Raw genomic sequence first — 20,266 nt, forward strand, 5'->3', positions numbered from 1 at the left:
ACTAACAGCTGCCGACCACAGGATAGGTCATCAGTATATGATCGGTGCGGGTCCAACACCTGCACCCCGCTCCGATCAGCTGCACCGTCTGCCTCCGGAGGCCGAATGTTTTGAAGGGTGTGCAGTAGTTGGAGCCGGACGCAGATGGCTCCGACCACTGCATAGCGGCCATTCTGCAGAACTGCAGCTCTGCCCCTATTCACTTGAATAGGAGTACAGCTGCAGTACTGCAGCTCGGTTGCTATTCCATGACCGGAGCCATCTGCTTCCGGCATGGACGTCAGGCGCCCGGAGGCAGCTGGTGCAGCTGATTGATGTGGGGTCCGGGTGTCGGACCCCCACCGAGTATATACTGATGACCTATCCTGTGGATATGCCATCAGTTGTCCGTTCGTGGACAACCCCTTTAATTTTTCCGATGTTGGGTACAGAAAAACATAATCTGATTGGTTGGTATGGCAGTAGTTCCACATGAAGGCCAGTATCAGAGGTGTAACTTGAAGCCCATGGGCTCCAATACAAAATCTGTCAGAGGGCGCCCACCTAGAATGTGCCATTTATAATACAAGTGTCTTCTCATAAGGCAGAGGGCCTTTAGTCACCCATTAGTCAGCATGGCCCAGGTGCGACTGCTACCCCTGAACTTCTACAGCTCTGCCTTATATATTACAGCATATGTGTAGGTACGTTTCAATAAACTTTATTTGCATATTCCTATAAAATATTAATAGCAACAGACACGGTGGTTTTTTGGCCACTTTAAAACAAGTGGCAAATAAATACTTTAAAGGGGTCCTTCCAGTCCTAGGAAATTTATGGCCTATCCACAAGATAGGCCATCAATATCTCTGGCACCACCAACGATCAGCTATTTTGAAGGGGCCACAAGCGCTCTTACAACCGCTGCTTCCCCTTTATTTCCTTTACCCGCTTCACAGTATTACAGCCTTCTCTTATTGAAGTGAATGGGAGAAGGCTGTAATACTGTGAACCCCTGCTGCAAGTGTGTTGCCGATTCACAGTGTGAGAAGTAAAGTTAATGAAGGGAAAGTAACGCTCGTACGAACACTGTGGCTCCTTCAAACCAGCTGTTCGGCATAGTTGTCAGGAGTAGGACCCCGACTGATGAGATTTTGATGGCCTATCCTGAGGATAGGCCATTCATTTCTTAGCACTGGAAAAACCATTTAACATTTGTTACTTTATTCAAATTTAAATATTTTGATACTCATTTACATTATGATAGTTTACGTTTGGTTATTACTTTTATAAGCAGATTAATACATAGATATACAAAGAAGATTGAGTAATGTAGCAAATATGAACATTGCTTCTAGGGAAGAATATCTTTGTAATCCGGTGCTGTACAGAGGCACCATACAGCGGCACAGATCATCTATGTCTCCATAGTACAGATTTGCAGAGACCCTTCTTGTGCGTAAGGCTTTGGCCCTGTTCTAAAGGCGGAACTTTTGCAGCGGAACCCGCTGTGGATTCCGCCACAAAATTCCACCTCCTGTTCATTTCAATGGGCGTTGGATGCTTCTTTTTTTTAGCTAGCGGGAAAAAGAATCGTCCTGTCCAATCTTTGGGTGGATTCCGCCCGAACCTCCCATTGAAGTCAATGGGAGGAGGAATCTTCCTGCCGATGGCAGGAATAATGCTGCGCCAAATTTTGCGACGGGACCCGCCAAGCAAAATCCGCTGTGTGAACTGACCCTTAAGGAGGGTGTACTGTAAGCTTATATTGCACTAACAAAACTATCCATACAATATGGTTTCCCAGCTTTTTCAAAACAAAATGTTCTATAACTTTTATATCTCAAAATTTATTCAATATAAAAAATTGTGATTACATAATATAAATTGACATTTCACATGTGAAAAAAGTTTGTAAATTTACAAACAGAAATAAACATTTATAAATATGGGAATGTAAATTTACTCAGGTCACAAAAAGTTTTTCATGGTCAAAGTTTAACAATTTCCACATTGTTTATATAGTATCTGCTTGAGAATGTTAATAAGTGTCTCAGTATTCATGAGATACGGCTGGTGACTCTTCATAGAAGAGATTGTATACATTTCTGTGGGCCTAATGATGACAGTTCCACTTGGCAACTATACTGTACTGTACTACAGATTATGTATCAATATGCTGTGTAAGATCTGTTGTTAAATGGAATCTGTCAGCAGTTTGAATCCCTCAAAACTGCTGACAGTGCTCTGTAGAGGAGGGAGTGGGTAGTGTAACAATAGCTGTTGTGTCGGTCATGCAAGTTGCATGACTGAGAAATCGACGTTTAATACCCCCGGTGCCGGCATCACATGTGCCTCTATCTGCGTACAATCAGGAGACCACTAGAGTCGGAGGGGAGGGGCTGGCAGCATTCAGTGAGGAAAATTTGGAGCACTCCGACATAGTGGAGATGCGTCCGTGACTTTTGCGATTGCGGCGCCGAAGGCATTAAACGTTGATTTCTCGGTCATGCAACTTGAGTACCAGAGGATCCTCAAGGAACTGTCCACCTTTTAGCACCATTTTACAATTTACATTTCTTAATAGTTTACTTGAAATATTGAGTACCTTTTTAAATAAATTGCATTATTTGTACTGATCCCTGGTTACAGTTTGTATTATAGTTCAAAGCTGCATTCTCAATTCTGCAGCCTTCAGAGCTGAAATCTCCCAGCAGTCCCTCAATTTCTACAAAGAGTTTGTTTTGTACTGTAGGAATACTAATTGTTTAATTTAATTATAGGCTGAGCTGTTAGGGATGTGTCTATGTGTATTTTTTTATATTTTTTTTATAATGTGCAGACATTACATAGCAGCAAATTTTCCTAGTAGAAAACTGAGATGTAAAATATGAACATATCCTGAAATTCTTGGCTTATTCTTAACTAATATGGGAGGATGACGTACAACTAGTTTGGTCATATATAAATAACTTTAACACAAAACATAAAGAAGTAGAAAATATAAATGGTCGGTCTATTATTACATAGAGGGACTTTATAAATTAATAAACTTTAAAGATAAAGGCACAATGATAGTGTCCATCATAAATCTATTCACATCAGTAATCCAGTAACTTCCATTACACCAAGAAAGCACCAAAGAAGGTTTTGTGATCAACAGAGGTGTCAACTGGAGTGATAGGACTCACATTCACCTTCAGGCGATCACCACTTTTCAGATGTAGAAGGCCACCCAGATAAATGGGTTGGTATATCTTACTGCCCTCTGTACAAAATGAAATTCCACTGAGAATAACTTCTGGCTCTGGATAGTTGGAATTCGACCGCATGATGCTCTGTGATATAGATTTATCATCAGAACATGTAGTAACTGGAGGGCGAAAAGACAATTGAGAGTACACAAAATAATATCCTTCATTAGGAATGACGATGGATTTGTTGGTATACATCATTCCGTTCTTGAGAAATGCCAGACCACGTTTAGATTCCCACTGCAGATCTTGAGTTGCATCATTTTGCTTTGTGCCTAAAAAGAAACCAGCAAGTCAAGTATAGCATTAAAATGAACAGATTGGAAAAATAATGGCAAAAACCACCTTGCATCTAAATAGAAAAAATAAAAAGCCTGCCGAATGCCATATTTATGAAGCTTCTGCGCCACTTTTTCCTGACATATACAGTAAAATATATATGTTTACCTTTGGTGGGCTGTATATTAGGAAATTTAGCATTTCCTAATATACACTTGTGCTCAAAAAGTAAAGATAATTCGGATTGTCAGATAAAAGTTAGGGCGGATTTGCATTTTTTTTGCAGACATTTTTTGCCACTTAAAATCAGTTCCATTATTCTGAGTGGAGTTTTCAGAAATCCATGTGCTCTCTGCCGAAAAATCCCCACCTAAATGAATGAAACTGATTTTCAGTCGCAGAAATTTCTGAAACATAATCTGCCGTGTGTGAATCGACCCTAAGGCCTCATGCACATGGCCGTAAAATACGAAAAGTAGGACATGCTTCATAATTCCTGGCACGGTTTTTACGGCACGGACACCTATCCGTATTGATACGGAAAGGTGTCCTCGCCCAATAGAACCGAATGCGACCGTATAACAGTCCACAATTACGGAGATTTTTACGGTCGTGTGCATGAGGCTTAATACTACACTTCTTGAACCTGCACGATAACTTCTTTATGTACCCTACTAACAACCAGTTTGTTCTTCCAATGGTCAAATAGTGGCCATGCCAATAGACAGATGAACCATGTGCTTTTTCTTGAAATAACAGTGGTTGATACCAGACACGTATCGAACGGCAAATCCTTATCAATTACTGTAGGGTAGGATAATAGGGCAAACTCGATGGCAGTGCCCCAGGAGCTGTATGTACTGTTGGGTGCCATTTCTAGAGTATGACACAAAGTACAACAATTTCAAATTTTCAGTTGATGCTCCATTGGTGGAAGCGAAGTGTTACAACATCACAAGACCATTGGCACAACAAACCTGGGAATAGTTACAGCCATTTCAACATCCTAGAACAGGACCATAATGGAGGTGGTGGTGGTTTGGTTCACATACACCATTCAAAAATTATTTGTGGGGTAGAATTGGAAAAAAGTGTGATTCCTCCATTGTTTTTTGAGTTTTGTTTTTAAGGCTCCCACCGTGCAATAAAAATGACAACTTAACTTTATTCGGCGGCTCAGTGCGATTACGGTGATATCAAATTTAAATAGTTATTTATATATTACTTTTACAAAGAAAAAACTATTTATTAAAATAACTGTTTTGTTTCACCACATTCCGAAAGCCATAACTTTTTTATTTTTTCGTTGACTGAGCGGTGTGAGGGCTTATTTTTTGCAGGACGAGCTGTAGTTTTTATTTGTACCATTTGTACATACAACTGTGATGTTTTAATTTTTATTTTTTACGGCGTTCACTATGTGAGTTAAATAATGTTATACTGTAATGGTTTGGACTTTTACGTATATGTATATAATGTATAATATACAAATTTTGTTTACTTTTTTATTTTTTTTACATTACTTTAGAGGAAAATAGGAAGGGGGGTTTTCTGAACTTTGAATACATATATTTTTTTTTTACTACTGAAAACGTTATAAAAAAAAATTTCACGGGCGCGTGGCTTGGACATGGCGCTGACCAGACGTGCTGCTTGAGAGGTCCGTTCCTGCACTTCCATAACCCGCACATAAGCATACTAAAAAGACAGACTTGAACCTACCTAATGGTCAGGAAATCTAAGGCAACCACGGGGACTCCATACTGTACGAGGCAGATGTCTTAAGCCGGCTCCATTCAAAGATTCCTCACCGACGCTGCTGCCGGGCCGTCTCCCAAGATGGCGCCGCTGGAGGGGAGACGAACTGGAACAGGATTCCCGCTTGCAGAAGAGTCTTCTTCGGGGGTTGCCGCTGCAGCAGCATCAGGTACCGACAGTACCCCCTCTTCGGTCTCTGGCTCCCTGGGTCCGTTTCCTTCCCTGCTGGCGGGGGTGGAGATGGGTCCTTCTGGAACTGTCATGGCGCTTCCCGCTCCGTCCTGCTCACCACGTGGTGTTAGTCATGGCGCCCGTGTCTCTCCTTCCTCATCCTCTGGCATGCTGGGGTCTGCATCGATGCCTGCTTCTCCTTGGGATCTGGATCTACATTCCTCTCCTCACATTGTCGGCTCTGCTAGCATGGGAGATGATTTACAGGGCCAGAGACAACAGCTCGCCACATTGCCCACTAAACAGGACATGGAGCGTTATGTGAATCGTCTTGAGATGACCTATAAATCTGAGATACAGGCTCTTACGACTAATGTCTCTCAATTGTCCGATCAAGTTCAGCGCATAGAAGGCAACGTTTCCACTGTTACACAGCAGCAAGTCTCTCATGCAGAACGGCTGGATCATCACTCCCAGCAGATTCATGCACTATTTAACCTGGCTGAAGATCATGAGAATCGGAATCGCCGTAACAATATTCGGCTCCGGGGTATTCCTGAGGATATATCTTCGGGGCAACTCATACCTGTCTTACATTCCTTGTTTAACTCCCTGCTGGAGCGTCCTGCTGATGATCCATTGGAGCTGGATAGGGCTCACAGGACTTTTGGCCCTCGTAACCCGGATCCTGATAGGCCTAGAGATGTGCTATGCCGTGTCCATTTTTTCTCTCTAAAGGAGCAGATCATGAGGAAGGCCCGAGATAAAGGAGAAGTCTTATTACAAGGGGTCAAGATCCAGTTGTTATCCGATTTGTCCAAGATGACCCTGGACAAACGCCGAGTGCTTCGTCTTTTACTGGATGTGCTGAGAGAGCATGAGATCTCCTATTCCTGGGGTCACCCCTTCCAGCTGCAGGTTCGCAGGGACGGGACATTACTGAATGTTCGAGACCCAGGAGATGTCCCGGACTTCTGTGCTGCCCTCCAGGTGCCGAGAGTTTCCCTGCTTGATTGGCCGTATGTCCCTCTACCACCACAGCGTCCAAGGCCACGCCGGCGTGGTCGTTCTCCCGCTTCTCCTATGGGTCGTCCTGGTGGGCGACGTGCTGATCCGCTGTGATTTCGTCTGGATGTTTCTTTGTCGGCCAGCAGTCGGCTTAGGCCTATTAAGTTCAATTGTTACTGCTTATATCTTGGGAGGCGAAGGTCTGATGTGTTTCATGTAATACTCCGTTATACCGATTCTTTCGCTCTAAGTAGGGGCTACAGGTGATCAGATAGGCCATTTGCCCGTGATTAATTAATGTTCAGCTGCCAGTACTACTGCACTATGTATGTTATGTGATTATCTACGTTTTTACTAATTACATGCCTGTACACTCATGCGGTAACTGTGTAAATTTCCGGGAATGTATTGTTATGCTAGCATCTCTGTTCGATCCTGACCTAATGTCGGCCATTACTTCATTTTCTCGTGATATTGAGCTAATTGCCTTGATTTTCTTGCCATTCATGTTTTGGTTCTAAGATGTGTGATATTTGTACTGGGTTGGGGGGTGCGGGGCGCTGGCTAGACCTTGTCCTGACACTTCTCCTTTTAGGGACTCAATGATTATATCCGGTGTATATTGGATTGTTTCTCCTTGAGTAGCTCAAGGAGTGGGTGATTATTCACCTGTCTGTTTGTCTTTGTTATCGTGTCTCCCTTCCTTGTTTGTCCTGTTGTTGTTCGTCTCGCCTCTGCTTAGTGCATTGCTCTACGAGTTCCTTCAGTGAGAGGTGGCGATGGCACAATTGAAGGCTTGTACCTTTAATGCTATGGGGCTTAATGTCCCAGAAAAAGGCTCACAAATTTTATATAACATGCATAAAGAGCGGGTACATATTTTGTTCCTACAAGAGACCCACTTTCAGGCGGGCCATACGCCACAGTTCACGAATCGATATTTTCCGGCCTGGTTCCACAGTACCAACTCGGAATCCAAGTCCAAGGGTGCCAGTATATGTATTCATAAGTCACTCTCTTATAAAATTATTGATGTTCTGGTTGACCCGGATGGTCGATATGTTTTTCTCAAGCTATCCATACGTAATAAGATCTTTACTCTGGCTAATTTGTATATCCCCAATAAGGACCAGGCACGAGTGGGCCGATTGTATTTAAGGAAATTGGAGGAGTTCACTGAGGGCGTTTTAATTGTTGGAGGTGATTTTAATTTGACTTTCGATTCCAGACTTGACACCTCCTCGGGCAGGTCTGTTGTCCCTAAGTCGCATTTGGGGGCACTGAAAACTGTGATGCATTCCATGCAGTTGATTGACGTGTGGAGGATTCTACACCCTCAGGTAAGAGAATACACTTATTTCTCCCCACTGCATAACATGTACAGTCGGATAGACCCTTTTTTGGTTAGCCACCACTTGCTTACCTGGCATCCTACCTCTGACGTGGGCCCTATGGTTTGGTCGGATCATGCCCCTGTGTTTCTGACCCTTACATTTCCTAACTCGTTGCCTAATTTCCAATCCTGGAAACTTAATGACAATTTGTTACGGGATGCAGTATGCATGGCGGCCATTAAAGATTAATTTACCGCTTTCTTTGAGGTTCATGAACATGAAGCTACTCCCTTGCCACTCCAGTGGGAGGCACTGAAGTGTGTCATTCGAGGGGTACTGATACAAAATGGGGCACGATTGAAGCGCGAAAAGGGGTTTGCTATTGCAAGTCTCTTGATTCAGATACGGGATCTGGAATCCTGTCATAAACAGGTTCCATCCTCACAGATTTTTGCGGAGCTCACTACAGTGAGAGAATCCTTGCGTTCTTTGATAGACCAGTCACACGCTTGGTTCAGGGATCAGATGCGCAAGCACTCCTACGAACATGCGGATAAATGCGGTAGGTCTCTGGCACGGATGCTGCATCCCCGTACACAAGCGTCATATATCCCTAAAGTTTCATCTCCCTCGGGCGGTGAGGTTCATGACCCGGTTGGTATTACTGACTGCTTTAAACACTATTACTCGGCGCTATACAATATTAAAGGCCAATTTCATGATATGCAGGCAGAGGCGTTATGGGATAAAATCGACTTTTATGTTCATGATACTGCGCTGCCGACCTTGGAGGAGGGGGTGGCTTTGGAGCTTGAGGAGGATTTTTTGGAAGCCGAAGTGGAGCGTGCTATTGGAGAGTCACCCTTGGGTTGGGCAAGAGCCCGGGGCCCGATGGGTTTAATAACAAATTTTATAAGGCATTTAAAGATCAATTGGCTCCTTTTCTGCCGAAAGTTTTTAATTCGGTGTCCTCCTCGTGTCCCTTTGCGCCTCAATCCCTCGAGGCTCATATAACTCTCCTACCAAAACCAGGCAAGGATCCAATGGTGTGCGCAAACTTCAGGCCCATATCGCTAATCAATGTAGATGTGAAGCTTTTCGCAAAGTTGCTTGCCTCTCGTTTATCGCCATTACTGCCTGGCTTGATCGTGGATGATCAGGTGGGGTTTGTATGTGGTTGGGAAGTGTGGGATAACACTAACAAAACCCTCCTTTTGACGTCATACTGCCAAACCCGTAAGATACCGATGTGCTTACTCTCGATAGATGCCGAAAAGGCTTTTGATAGAGTGCACTGGGTGTTCCTCCGCAGTGTCCTGACGCAGGTTGGCCTTGGCACCACCACGGTGGATAGGATAATGGCCTTGTACCAAAGGCCTACTGCTCGAGTTCGTGTCAACTGACTATTATCTGATCCTCTGTCTATTGCTAATGGCACGAGACAGGGGTGCCCACTTTCGCCTCTTTTGTATGTTCTGGTCATGGAACACCTGGCCATGGCACTGCGGAACAACCCTAATATTAATGGTATACGCGTTGGCTCACAGCATCATAAATTGGCGTTATATGCAGATGACCTCCTGGTATACATCACAACTCCCATGATTTCTTTGCCATCTTTGACGGAGGAGTTTGAGTGCTTTGGTCATTTAAGTAACTTTAAAGTCAATTACTCTAAATCGGAGGCCTTGAATATCTCTTTGGATCACCCTCTAGCTGCCCATCTCGCTCAGGTTTTTCCGTTCAGGTGGCAACCTACATCTTTAAAATACCTAGGGGTACATGTCCCCACGCAACAGTCGGATTTGTATGCTCTGAATTATACGCCCATTCTACAGCGTACCATGAAGGACTTGGCGGAATACGGCGGGAACCGCATGTCGTGGTTTGGGCGTATCAATGCGGTTAAAATGGATATCTTGCCCTAATTTCTGTATATCTTCCAGACCATCCCTATTGCCGTACCATCCAGTTTTTTCCAGGTTTTACATAGGGCCATAACCAAGTTTATGTGGGGCTCCTCTAAGCCTCGTATCCGGTTTGCTGTCCTTAGCCGGCCAAAAGTAGACGGGGGCGCGGGTCTCCCAGACTTTAAACGATACCATCAAGCAGCGATAATTATGAGAGTAGTGGATTGGTTCAGTTCGGAAACAGGTAAGCAATGGGTGCGCATTGAAAAGGCTATGTCTCCTCTTGCATTATCCTCTCTGCCGTGGCTGTCAGTCCTTCAGAGACAAACTCTCTCTCTACCTTTCCTCACACGTCAGTTTCTCATGGTATGGGAACGGATCCTGGGTACTACGGGCCTTGTTCATCGCCCGGGTCCCTTGACTACTCTATTTGATAATCCTTCTTTCCCTCCGGCGGAGGGTGTTGATACATTCCTCTGTTGGGAGAGAGCAAATGGTAGATGTTTGTCTGAGACCCTTACTCCAGACGGTGCCATGTTGCCAATGACTGATGTATCTGCTGCCTGCCCGGGGAGGCGGTCAACTTGGTGGTCCTATTTGAAGTTGCGGTCCTATCTCTCTTCCATGGGTGACTGCCTGGTATTACTACAGGATAAGACTCCTCTGGAACTCTACTTGTCTTTGCCCAAAGCCCCTTCTCATGTGTTGTCCCACCTACATGGGATCCTTCTGCCAAAATTTTCTTTTTCTCAATTATCCTTCACTGCCGCATGGGACGAGGAAATGGGGGTTAGACACTCTGAAGAGGAGTGGGGCACCACCTTCTTTTTAGCCCATAAGTTACCGATGTCTTGTTTTGCCCAGGAAAAGAATTACAAAATACTTACCAGGTGGTAACGTTGTCCGACCTTGTTACATAGGCTATACCCTGATGTGTCTGCTGATTGTTGGAGGTGTGGGGGGGCTCCTGGAACTATGTTGCATATTTGGTGGGACTGTCCCATGCTACGTCCCTTTTGGGGAAAGATTTTTGATCTAGGCAACAAGCTTTTCCATACGGAGGTTCCGACCTCGGCTTCCATAGGCTTGCTTTCTATGGTTCCTGGATCACTCCCACACCTCAAAAAGGGGATCTTTCGACATTTCTTGACCGCAGCGAGAACGGTGATACCTCGTCACTGGAAATCGCATACTGTACCGTCCCTGGCGGAATGGGTAACGGAGGTGAACGGGATTATGAGGATGGAGGAGTTGCTGTCCGCTGATAGGGGCAAATCAGGGCTCTTCGTCCAAACTTGGATGGTGTGGTCTGGATTCCGGGATGGTGCTGATCTACCTCTCTGGCTGGATGGAATGTTCTGAACAAATCATATTACCTACCTGAGGCGCTTTTGTCTGTATGTGTTTTCCCTTTGTTGTCTGGTGTTATGTGTTGTGTGTCCATATATTCAAAAGTGCTCTTATATGTGTCACTTCTCACTTTACTGGGGGGGGCGGTCTCCCTGACTATTGCACTGATTTGATGCGAACATGGTACAGTTATTGCCGTTATATCTCTCTTATCACTCAATTCTGATAGGTGGGAGGCTACCTTCTACTGTTGTTCTTATACATGTATATATATGCATACTGTTGTTATACTATGATACTTCATTTAAATGTATTGCACTGCGTGCAAATTTCTATTTTTTGCACAAACCGTGAAATGTTTATGTATTGTTATATTTTCAAAATAAAAATCTTTGATAAAGAAAAAAAAACAAACAATTTTTCACAATTTTTATTAGTCCCCCTAGGGGACTTGAACCAGAGATCATTAGAAGGCAGACCTTAGGTCCCTGGGCTGTCATGACAACCATCGGCACCCCATGATCGCATCGCGGGGGGCTGATGGGATGTCAGAGGGGTCGCCCCCTTTCTAATGGCTTAGATGATGCTATTGACCGCAGGGGTTAGACGGTCAGGAACAGATCAATCGCAGTTCCTGGCCATTATTCCAGGGTGTCAGCTGTCAGCACGTGAGCCCGCATAAGGACGTGCTATTACATCGTGGTGTGCAAAGTGGTAAAAAATCAAAAGTAAGATTCTTTCTAGTTATATTCACAGTAATGTGCTAGTAGCCACAATGCTAGAGTGCCACCTGTCAGCACGTGAGCCCGCTCCCTATTTCACCCCCGCATCAGGGCACGCTAAAACGTTCTGGTGCGCGAAGGCAAGATTCTTTCTAGTTAGATTCACAGTAATGTGCTTGTAGCCAACTATGCATGCAAAGTATATGTTCTTCTCCCATTACCTCAAATAACGTAAAGAATTTTGATGATCTTTGTCTTATAAGGGCTGATGTTTAGAATCAATACCTGTTAGATGAGCCTTGGGTTTTGAATCATTGACCAGATTTGGCCCTTAATAAAAAAAAAAACATAAATATAAATAAGTGTTAATCATTAATGTACCGCCATGTTAATAAACAAGAAACACATTGTTCTCAGTTAAGATGCATGGGAAATCATTCATGTATGTGTGCATACCTTAGTTGTCTATTTGTCCTAGCGAGATCATTATCTGACTGTCCTAGAAATACTAATAGTAGTAGTGATGTAATCCACTTTTGCAATGTATTCGTTTTTTAAGGACTTTACTTTATGGCCTATCCCTAGGTCCCTGGGACCCACAGCAATCAGCAGATTGAAGGGGCAGTAGTGCTCACTGTAGTGCCCCAACCACTTCTCTGGACAGCTGCATGCCCTATACTGGAGTGCCCCAACCACTTCCCTGGACAGCTGCGTGCCCTATACTGGAGTGCCCCAACCACTTCTCTGGACAGCTGCGTTCCCTATACTGGAGTGCCCCAACCACTTCTCTGGACAGCTTGGTCCCCTTTACTGTAGTGCCCTAACCACTTCTCTGGACAGCTGCGTGCCCTATACTGGAGTGCCTCAACCACTTCTCTGGACAGCTGCGTACCCTATACTGGAGTGCCCAACCCCTTCTCTGGACAGCTGCGTGCCCTATACTGGAGTGCCCCAATCACTTCTCTGGACAGCTGTGTGCCCTATACTGGAGTGCCCCAACCACTTCTCTGGACAGCTGCGTACCCTATACTGGAGTGCCCAACCACTTCTCTGGACAGCTGCGTACCCTATACTGTAGTGCCCAACCACTTCTCTGGACAGCTGCGTACCCTATACTGGAGTGCAGTGGGCACTTCACTGCAGCAGCTGACACAGCATCATTCATACATTTGTAGCTGTGTCTGGTACTGCAGCTTAGCCCTTTTTACTAGACACAACTCTGCATATGGATGTCACTGTGTCAGATACTGCAGTGAAGGGGCCGCTGCCCCTTTATACTGCTGATGGGGGGGTTCCTCAATGCAAAATCACAAAAAAAAACTCTTTAAATTTACTAAAGAAGTTTTGGGTGTAGTCAAATACCCATAAACATGTGAGACATAAATATTATTTTAGAAAAATGTTTATGCAGTATATATATATATATAATTTTTTTATCGACCTTTCATTGATCATCTATACTTTGAACTGCCTAGCAAGTGAGATTGATACATGTATACTCAGTGTTAGGGTCCTCTTACACGGCCTGACGTTAGCCGTGTAAACGAGCACCGATCAACGAGACAGCTCATTGATCGGCGCTCGTTTGCCCCTTTCACAAGTATCTATGTATGGGGATGAACTCTCGTTACTACGATTGATCGTCCCCATACATTCTTTGATGTCGGCAGCACATCTTCCTGTTTACACCGGAGATGTGCTGCTGACAACGACAACATTTTCGGCTGCATAAACGATACAAACAGCACGCTCGTTCATCAGCTGATCATTGCCCTGTTTACACACGCTCGTTTTCCTAATAATTGACCCATATAAAAAAGCCTTTAATCGCTATGACTTTTGATCTATAATGGATACATGATTACGTAGATTGAGATAAGATATTTAAAGAAGTTAAAGTTTATATAACATACCTACATGTTTGTCCATTTCTCCCTGTAAGGAAACAAAAAATATAATGAGTAAAAATGATAGATAGAAAGCAAATATCTAATTTTATAACTCGTCTAAAACTCTATCATTTCTAGCTGACATGAGTCATTTAACCCCTTCCCGCCGCAGCCCTTTTTCAGATTAAAATTTTTGTTTTTTCCTCCCCACCTTCCAAAAGCCATAACTTCTTTATTTTTACGTCGATATAGTCCTATGAGGGCTTGATTTTTGCGGGACAAGTTGTAGTTTGTTGTCGCAGCATTTATTGTGCCATATAATTTACTAGGTAATGGGAAACAATTATTTGTGTTGTAGAAAATGAAAAAAAACAGCGATTCCTCCATTATTTTTTGCGCGTCGTTTTTACGGAATTCACTGTGCAATTAAAACAACAACTTTATTCTGTGGGTCAATACGATTACGGCGATTCAAAAAATATATATAGTTTTTTCAATATTTTACTACTTTTACAAGTAAAAACCTAAGTGTAAAAAAGACAATTTATTTTGTGTTGCCAAATTCCGAGAGCCATAACTTTAAGCTGTAGTTTTTAATAATACCATTTAGGTGTACATGCGACGTTTTGATCACTTTTTATTTAAATTTTTGTAGTAGATGAGGTGACCAAAAAATAGAGATTCTGGCATTTACAATTTATTTTTTTTACGGCGTTCACTGTGCGGGTTAAATAATGATATATTGTAATAGTTTAGACTTTTACGGATGCGGCGATACCAATTATGTTTATTTTATTTTTTTTCCATGGGGGGAATGAGAAAAGGGGGGTTGTTTGAACTTTCAATTTCTAAATTTTTTTTTACATTAAAAAAAAACCTTTATTTAACTAATTTTTACTTTTTTTATTAGTCCCCTTAGGGGACTGCAACCAGCGATCGTTAGATGGCGGACCTGGGGGCCTTCATTAGGCCCCCAGGCAGCCATAGCAACCATCACCCCCCCCCCGCGATTGCGTTGCGTGGGGGGGGGGCGCGATGCCGCTCGTTACTCTGAAGTAACGGTGTCCTGTGGATATGTCATAAATGTCTCTCATGGGAAAAAACACTTTAACTCAAGAATAGAGAAGCTATATATGTTTTATTACTAAGTGGTCAGAATGATGAATGATGGTTATTTCTGAAAATAATAAGATTACTAACAATAAAACAGTCTTAGGCTGGGTTCACACGACCTATTTTCAGGCGTAAACGAGGCGTATTATGCCTCGATTTACGCCTGAAAATAGGGCTACAATACGTTGGCAAACATCTGCCCATTCATTTGAATGGGTTTGCCGACGTATTGTGCAGACAACCTGTTATTTACGCGTCGTCGTTTGACAGCTGTCAAACGACGACGCGTAAATTGACTGCCTCGGCAAAGAAGTGCAGGGCACTTCTTTGCCACGTAATTTGAGCTGTACTTCATTGAACTCAATGAAGCACAGCTCAAGATTTACGAGCGTCTCAGACGGCTCGCAAAATGCGAGGAGGAGCATTTACGTGTGAAACGAGGCAGCTATAAACAGTCTGTCTTTTCACACGTAAATGCCTCTCATCGTGTGAACATACCCTTATGGATAAGAGAAAATTACAAGCACCAGTAGTTATAGTTGCTGACTGGATTATGCAGTTGGAAATTTTGATTAGAAAACATAAGCATCGTGGATTTAATTTTTACGACATCTGAATTGCACATGTCAAAAAAAAAAACCAACAGATTCGGGGGAAACCTCTTCATCATTGGTTTCTCTAATTCACATTTAATTTAAGGACCCTTGCACATAACTGAGGAATGGAATCTGCCTTTTCATGATATGTGTTTCTTGCAGATGAGAAACCTATTGCTCTAAATAGTTGAGGGTATGTGCACACGTAGTGACCAAAAACGTCTGAAAATACGGAGCTGTTTCCAAGGGAAAACAGCCCCTGATTTTCAGACATTTTTTGAGCAACTCGCGTTTTTCGCTGCGTTTTCGCTGCGTTTTTTACGTCCGTTTTTGGAGCTGTTTTCATTGGAGTCTATGAGAAAACGGCTCCAACAACGTCCAAAGAAGTGTCCTGCACTTCTTTTGACGAGGCTGTATTTTTACGCGTCGTCGTTTGACAGCTGTCAAACGACGACGCGTAAATGACAGGTTGTCTGCACAGTACGTCGGCAAACCCATTCAAATGAATGGGCAGATGTTTGCCGACGTATTGTAGCCTTATTTTCAGACGTAAAACGAGGCATAATACGCCTCGTTTACGTCTGAAAATAGGTCGTGTGAACCCAGCCTGACAGTTCCTAAAAGTAAATTATGGGGAAACCCCTATAAAATGTACTTCTACTTGTCCCCTTAAGGCCCTATAGGCATGCTGCAAAAGGATGTAAATTCTCCACAGATTTCTGCAGTCCATCAGCAATCCTATTTTTATATATATATATATATATATATATATATATATATATATATATATATATATATATAAATGTACACTTGTCACACATTTAATCTATTCATCTATCAAGAAAATCCTAAAAACACTGATTTCCATCACCCATCTTGTATAATATACTTATTATATTTAGACCATGTATTTTAGTCTCTATTTACTATGACACTATTGTATATAACATATATTCGCAAATGAAAACGGCTATCCTCTGTAATCCTATTAAATCACATCTATCTTAATGATTAACGAAACACAGAAAGTGTCATGCGAGTAAAACGCTCGAGGCAACTAATCCAACTATAGTGATGCAACCACACGGATATTGTCCAAACTATATTAACAGTTTGTGTGCTTATGAAGAAAGATTAAAGCGTTCCTTTATTTTATATGTAGTTAACATAAACTGTTAGGCAATTACTTGGATTGTAGTTCCGTTCTATATCAGATAATACAGCAGGACAGCTGATTTGGGATTTCCTTTGTAGCAATTGTCTTAGAATCGTGTTAGTAGACAACTGACACCAAAGGCCCTATTACACCGGCCAATTTTGGCCGGTGCAACGAGTGCCGATCAGCGCGCTCCGATCCGCTCCAATGAGCGCCGATCGCTCGTCCCCATACATTATTATCATGTCGGCAGCGCGTTTACACAGGGAGATGTGCTGCCGACAACAATAATTTTTTATTTTTTAAATTGATATGATCAGCAGATGATTGAGCGTTTGCTCGTTCATCTGCTGATCGCTGCCCTGTTTACACAGGGCAATTATCGTCAATGAGCGTGAACGATCGTTTCCCCGATAATTGCCCAGTGTAAAACCCCCTTTAGAGCTCATGTGCATGGCATTGTGGCACATGTATTGCTTTCTAGAAGCAGAGAATACCTTCATATTATGGCATGTGAAACCATGAGAAAAAAAACCTCTTTGTGCTTCAGTATATAATTGCAGTACTGTATGGCCCATAGCAGAGGATCGGTACTCTAAGGGCACGTTCACACGTGGCAGAATTACTGTGGAATTCCGCTGCAGACAGTGCGCACTGGAAATCCGCAGCAGACAGTCTGTCCATTGGTTTCCACACATTTTTAGTTATCTTCGTGCAGACGTTGCGGACAACTCCGCTGCGGACCATAGGCTGCGGTGCGGAATTTGTTGTCCGCAGCATACACTGTCTGTTGCTGACTTGATTCGGACTTGTGGCGGAATTTCTCCATTGACTTCAATGGAGTTGCAAAATTATGCAATGAAATCAGCAGATGTAATGTGTGTTGCGTTGCAGATTGCTTTCAGGAACAGGATATTTCATAATTCTGGCTGGACCTATGTGTGTCGAGGTCTATACCCAGACTGAGATGGAATGTTTTTAAAGAGAGCAGGGTGTGATCTGCACCTGAATCCGCAACGACTAATCCGCAGCAATTTACTGCACATTTTAGGCAAAGGCGCAACGGAATCTGCAACGCAGATTATGTGTGGCATTGATGCAGACAGTGTCTGCAAAAATGTGCCACATCTGAATATTCCCTAACTTGTTGTATAGATCCTGTGCGTATAAGTCCCTAGTATGAGAATGAAGGGGCTAGCGCTGTGGCACTTTCAGGCCAAATGCACATGATACATATTACGTGTGAATTTGCTGCGCACATTTTTGTAATTCTCGTAATATAGTACCAGCAAAGTAAATGAGATTTCAAGAAATCCCATTTACACATTGCAGATTTTTTTCTGCATGTAAATTGACCTGCGGTGCGTATTTTAAAATCTGCAACATGTCAATTTATCTTGCATTTCCACTTGCGAATTGTATCGGACTCGTTTTTTATAAAAACGCAACAAAATCTATTCTTTATATTGGTCCAGTTTTACCAAAGACTGACGACCTGAAGATTTCAATATTCGCGTGGGTACCATCAGGAAGGAGAGTGATCACACGCTTCCCTCTCGGTACCTTGCATATGCCCACAATGCAGAACACATGTGGGATGGTTGGGACATTAGTGCGAGTATAAATGGCAATCTATGATGCTTATTGAAGTGTTAAATTAAAAGACTTCTGTACAGCCATATCTATATAGCGATTGCATTGTAATCTATGATCTTTCGAGATCTCGCTATAAAATGGAACCCCCGCCTTTGAATTTGTTTTTTTTTGTTTGTTTTTTTAATCTGAATGTTTTCTCAGTAATTTTGTTTTGTCATGCAACTAGGAAATCACATCTACAGTTTAGAAACAGCTGATACATTGCATAATAAGGGTATGTCCACATCAAGCAGTAGTAGTAGTATGGCTATATACGTAGCTGCACTATTACAACACCACAAAACCCCCAACAGAACCACATGCAACACACGTGCTTCTTTGCTGCCATAGTTTGAAAAAAAATACAAAAATACATGCACTGTGAATGGAACTTTAAAAACCAATTCACCACTTTTCGATTAAGAATTTCTAAATGATAAGGATGTCAAAAACATACCGAGGAACCCATATGTCTGATGATGCTCTGTCATGTTCGTGTAAGGGTATGTTCACACGCTGTGTTTTCAGGCGTATTTCGTCGCATAAACACACCGAAAAAGCTACAAACATCTGCCCATTGAATTCAATGGGAAAACCGGTGTTTCGTTTCGACGGGGCGTTTTTTTATGCTGCTGTTTTAAAAAGCGGCGCATAAAAAAAGGCCCTTTAAAAAGAAGGAGCATGTCCCTTCTTGAGCCATTTTTGGAGCTGGTTTTCATAGTGTCAATAGAAAAACACTTTGTGTGTGAACATACCCTAATAGTCATGTATTTAGTTGACATGATAATACCTATGCATTTCAGTACATGAATAGCAGGCAGGTTATCGCATTAAATAACCCACTGCTGCTTCTTGGACCCACCTACTGACAACTTTAACAATAAGAATGATGTTAATAGAAAGGGTTGTGGTTAGAATACAATGTGACACATCAAGGTGTGCACCATCTCTGAGGTAAGAACTTTGTCTTAGGCAGCATCCTTCCCTGACTGCTTGGGTTGCAGCATTTTTGGCAGCCAGACAGTCCATCCCTTTAATCTCCCGTTGGCACACCGCGACACATCAAACATTAATATGGTTTTCAGTGCACCAGATTTGCAGGATACACCGTACATAGTCCTCCCACATGAAAGTGTGCCATATCCACTAAGCATTGTGCGAAAGTTTGAGAAATACCGCACCCATACAACAACAGTTTAAACAATGTTCCAATTTGTGAGCGCATGACCCATATTGTTTTCTGGAAGCACAAACCATCAGCTCATTGTGAATTACCTTGTCTTTGTCAGGAATACCACCTCTCAATAATTGCCAAAATATAAACAATGCCAGGGCGAAGAGGAGAATGAGACAGAAGGCGACTGCCCATTTCAGCCACCTAATACTTTTATCCTGAGCATGTGAAGAGCCTGAGCTGGAAGTAACATGATTCTTCTCTACTTGCAGCATGTTAATGCTTGTATGATCCATATCTTTTAGTGATTTCTGTGCTCCCAGCTTCAGTTCAGGATTGAGAAAGGCCCCAGTAATCATGTTCTCATGAAGCGGTCAGAGCAATAAATAAAGGCACCAGCTCCCCCCCCCTTTCCAAGTGTCCGGTGATCCCCTCCAATCCTGTAAGGGAGTGTTTCCGCCTACAGTCGATACTCCTCACTAGTGCACTAGCTCAGTTCTACAATGCAATGTCTTAGGAAAGTCCCTGTACAATATAGTAGGTGGTGTTAGGATAATGAACTTGTGTGGGTTGGTCACATTGCAAACAGAAGTGGAGAAGATAGTACAAAAGGGATTTAGAATTGAGAGTGAAACTCAGACGACAGCCAGAGGGAATTCTCTGTTATTTGCTCGATTGAACTTTAGGGATTTTTGCCGCTACTTGTTTTAGCATTCACACACGTTAAAAATGTTCTGTTTAATTGAACATTGATGTAAATTACATTTATTAGGTGCTGCAAATACACTGTCGGTCATTTCTGAAAAGTGCAAACAATGAGACATTACAGGTTAATTATATTTTTTATTGTACCATTCATTGGTATGTAACCACATTACATATCATTGCACCATTGCTTTCCTTTTATCGCATCATTTTTCAAATCTGGCCCTTTAACC

The 20,266-nt window shown here is 42.7% G+C and overlaps 1 protein-coding gene across 1 annotated transcript; it reads right to left on the bottom strand.

The window, feature by feature from the left end:
* Window positions 1–2,996: 2,996 nt before the first annotated feature.
* On the bottom strand, window positions 2,997–19,688 carry TNFSF15 (TNF superfamily member 15). Its single transcript, XM_075834230.1, has 4 exons — window positions 19,430–19,688; window positions 13,679–13,700; window positions 12,051–12,095; window positions 2,997–3,508 (listed from the first exon to the last, which is right to left on the bottom strand). Exons 1-4 carry the CDS (start codon window positions 19,685–19,687, stop codon window positions 3,102–3,104), a joined length of 732 nt encoding a protein of 243 aa, XP_075690345.1. The 5' UTR covers window position 19,688; the 3' UTR covers window positions 2,997–3,101.
* Window positions 19,689–20,266: the final 578 nt, after the last annotated feature.

This window comes from Rhinoderma darwinii, chromosome 8, assembly GCF_050947455.1.
Source record: "Rhinoderma darwinii isolate aRhiDar2 chromosome 8, aRhiDar2.hap1, whole genome shotgun sequence".
NCBI lineage: Eukaryota > Metazoa > Chordata > Amphibia > Anura > Rhinodermatidae > Rhinoderma > Rhinoderma darwinii.

What these genes read in the sequence shown, in the direction of transcription:
- TNFSF15 (XM_075834230.1), bottom strand. Translation starts at nt 19,687, where the DNA reads ATGATTACTGGGGCCTTTCTCAATCCTGAACTGAAGCTGGGAGCACAG. An exon ending in GTATTCCTGACAAAGACAAG is followed by an intron (nt 13,701 to 19,429) that starts GTAATTCACAAT and finishes GTTTCCTTACAG; the next exon opens with GGAGAAATGGACAAACATGT. An exon ending in AGAAATGGACAAACATGTAG is followed by an intron (nt 12,096 to 13,678) that starts GTATGTTATATA and finishes TTTTTTATTAAG; the next exon opens with GGCCAAATCTGGTCAATGAT.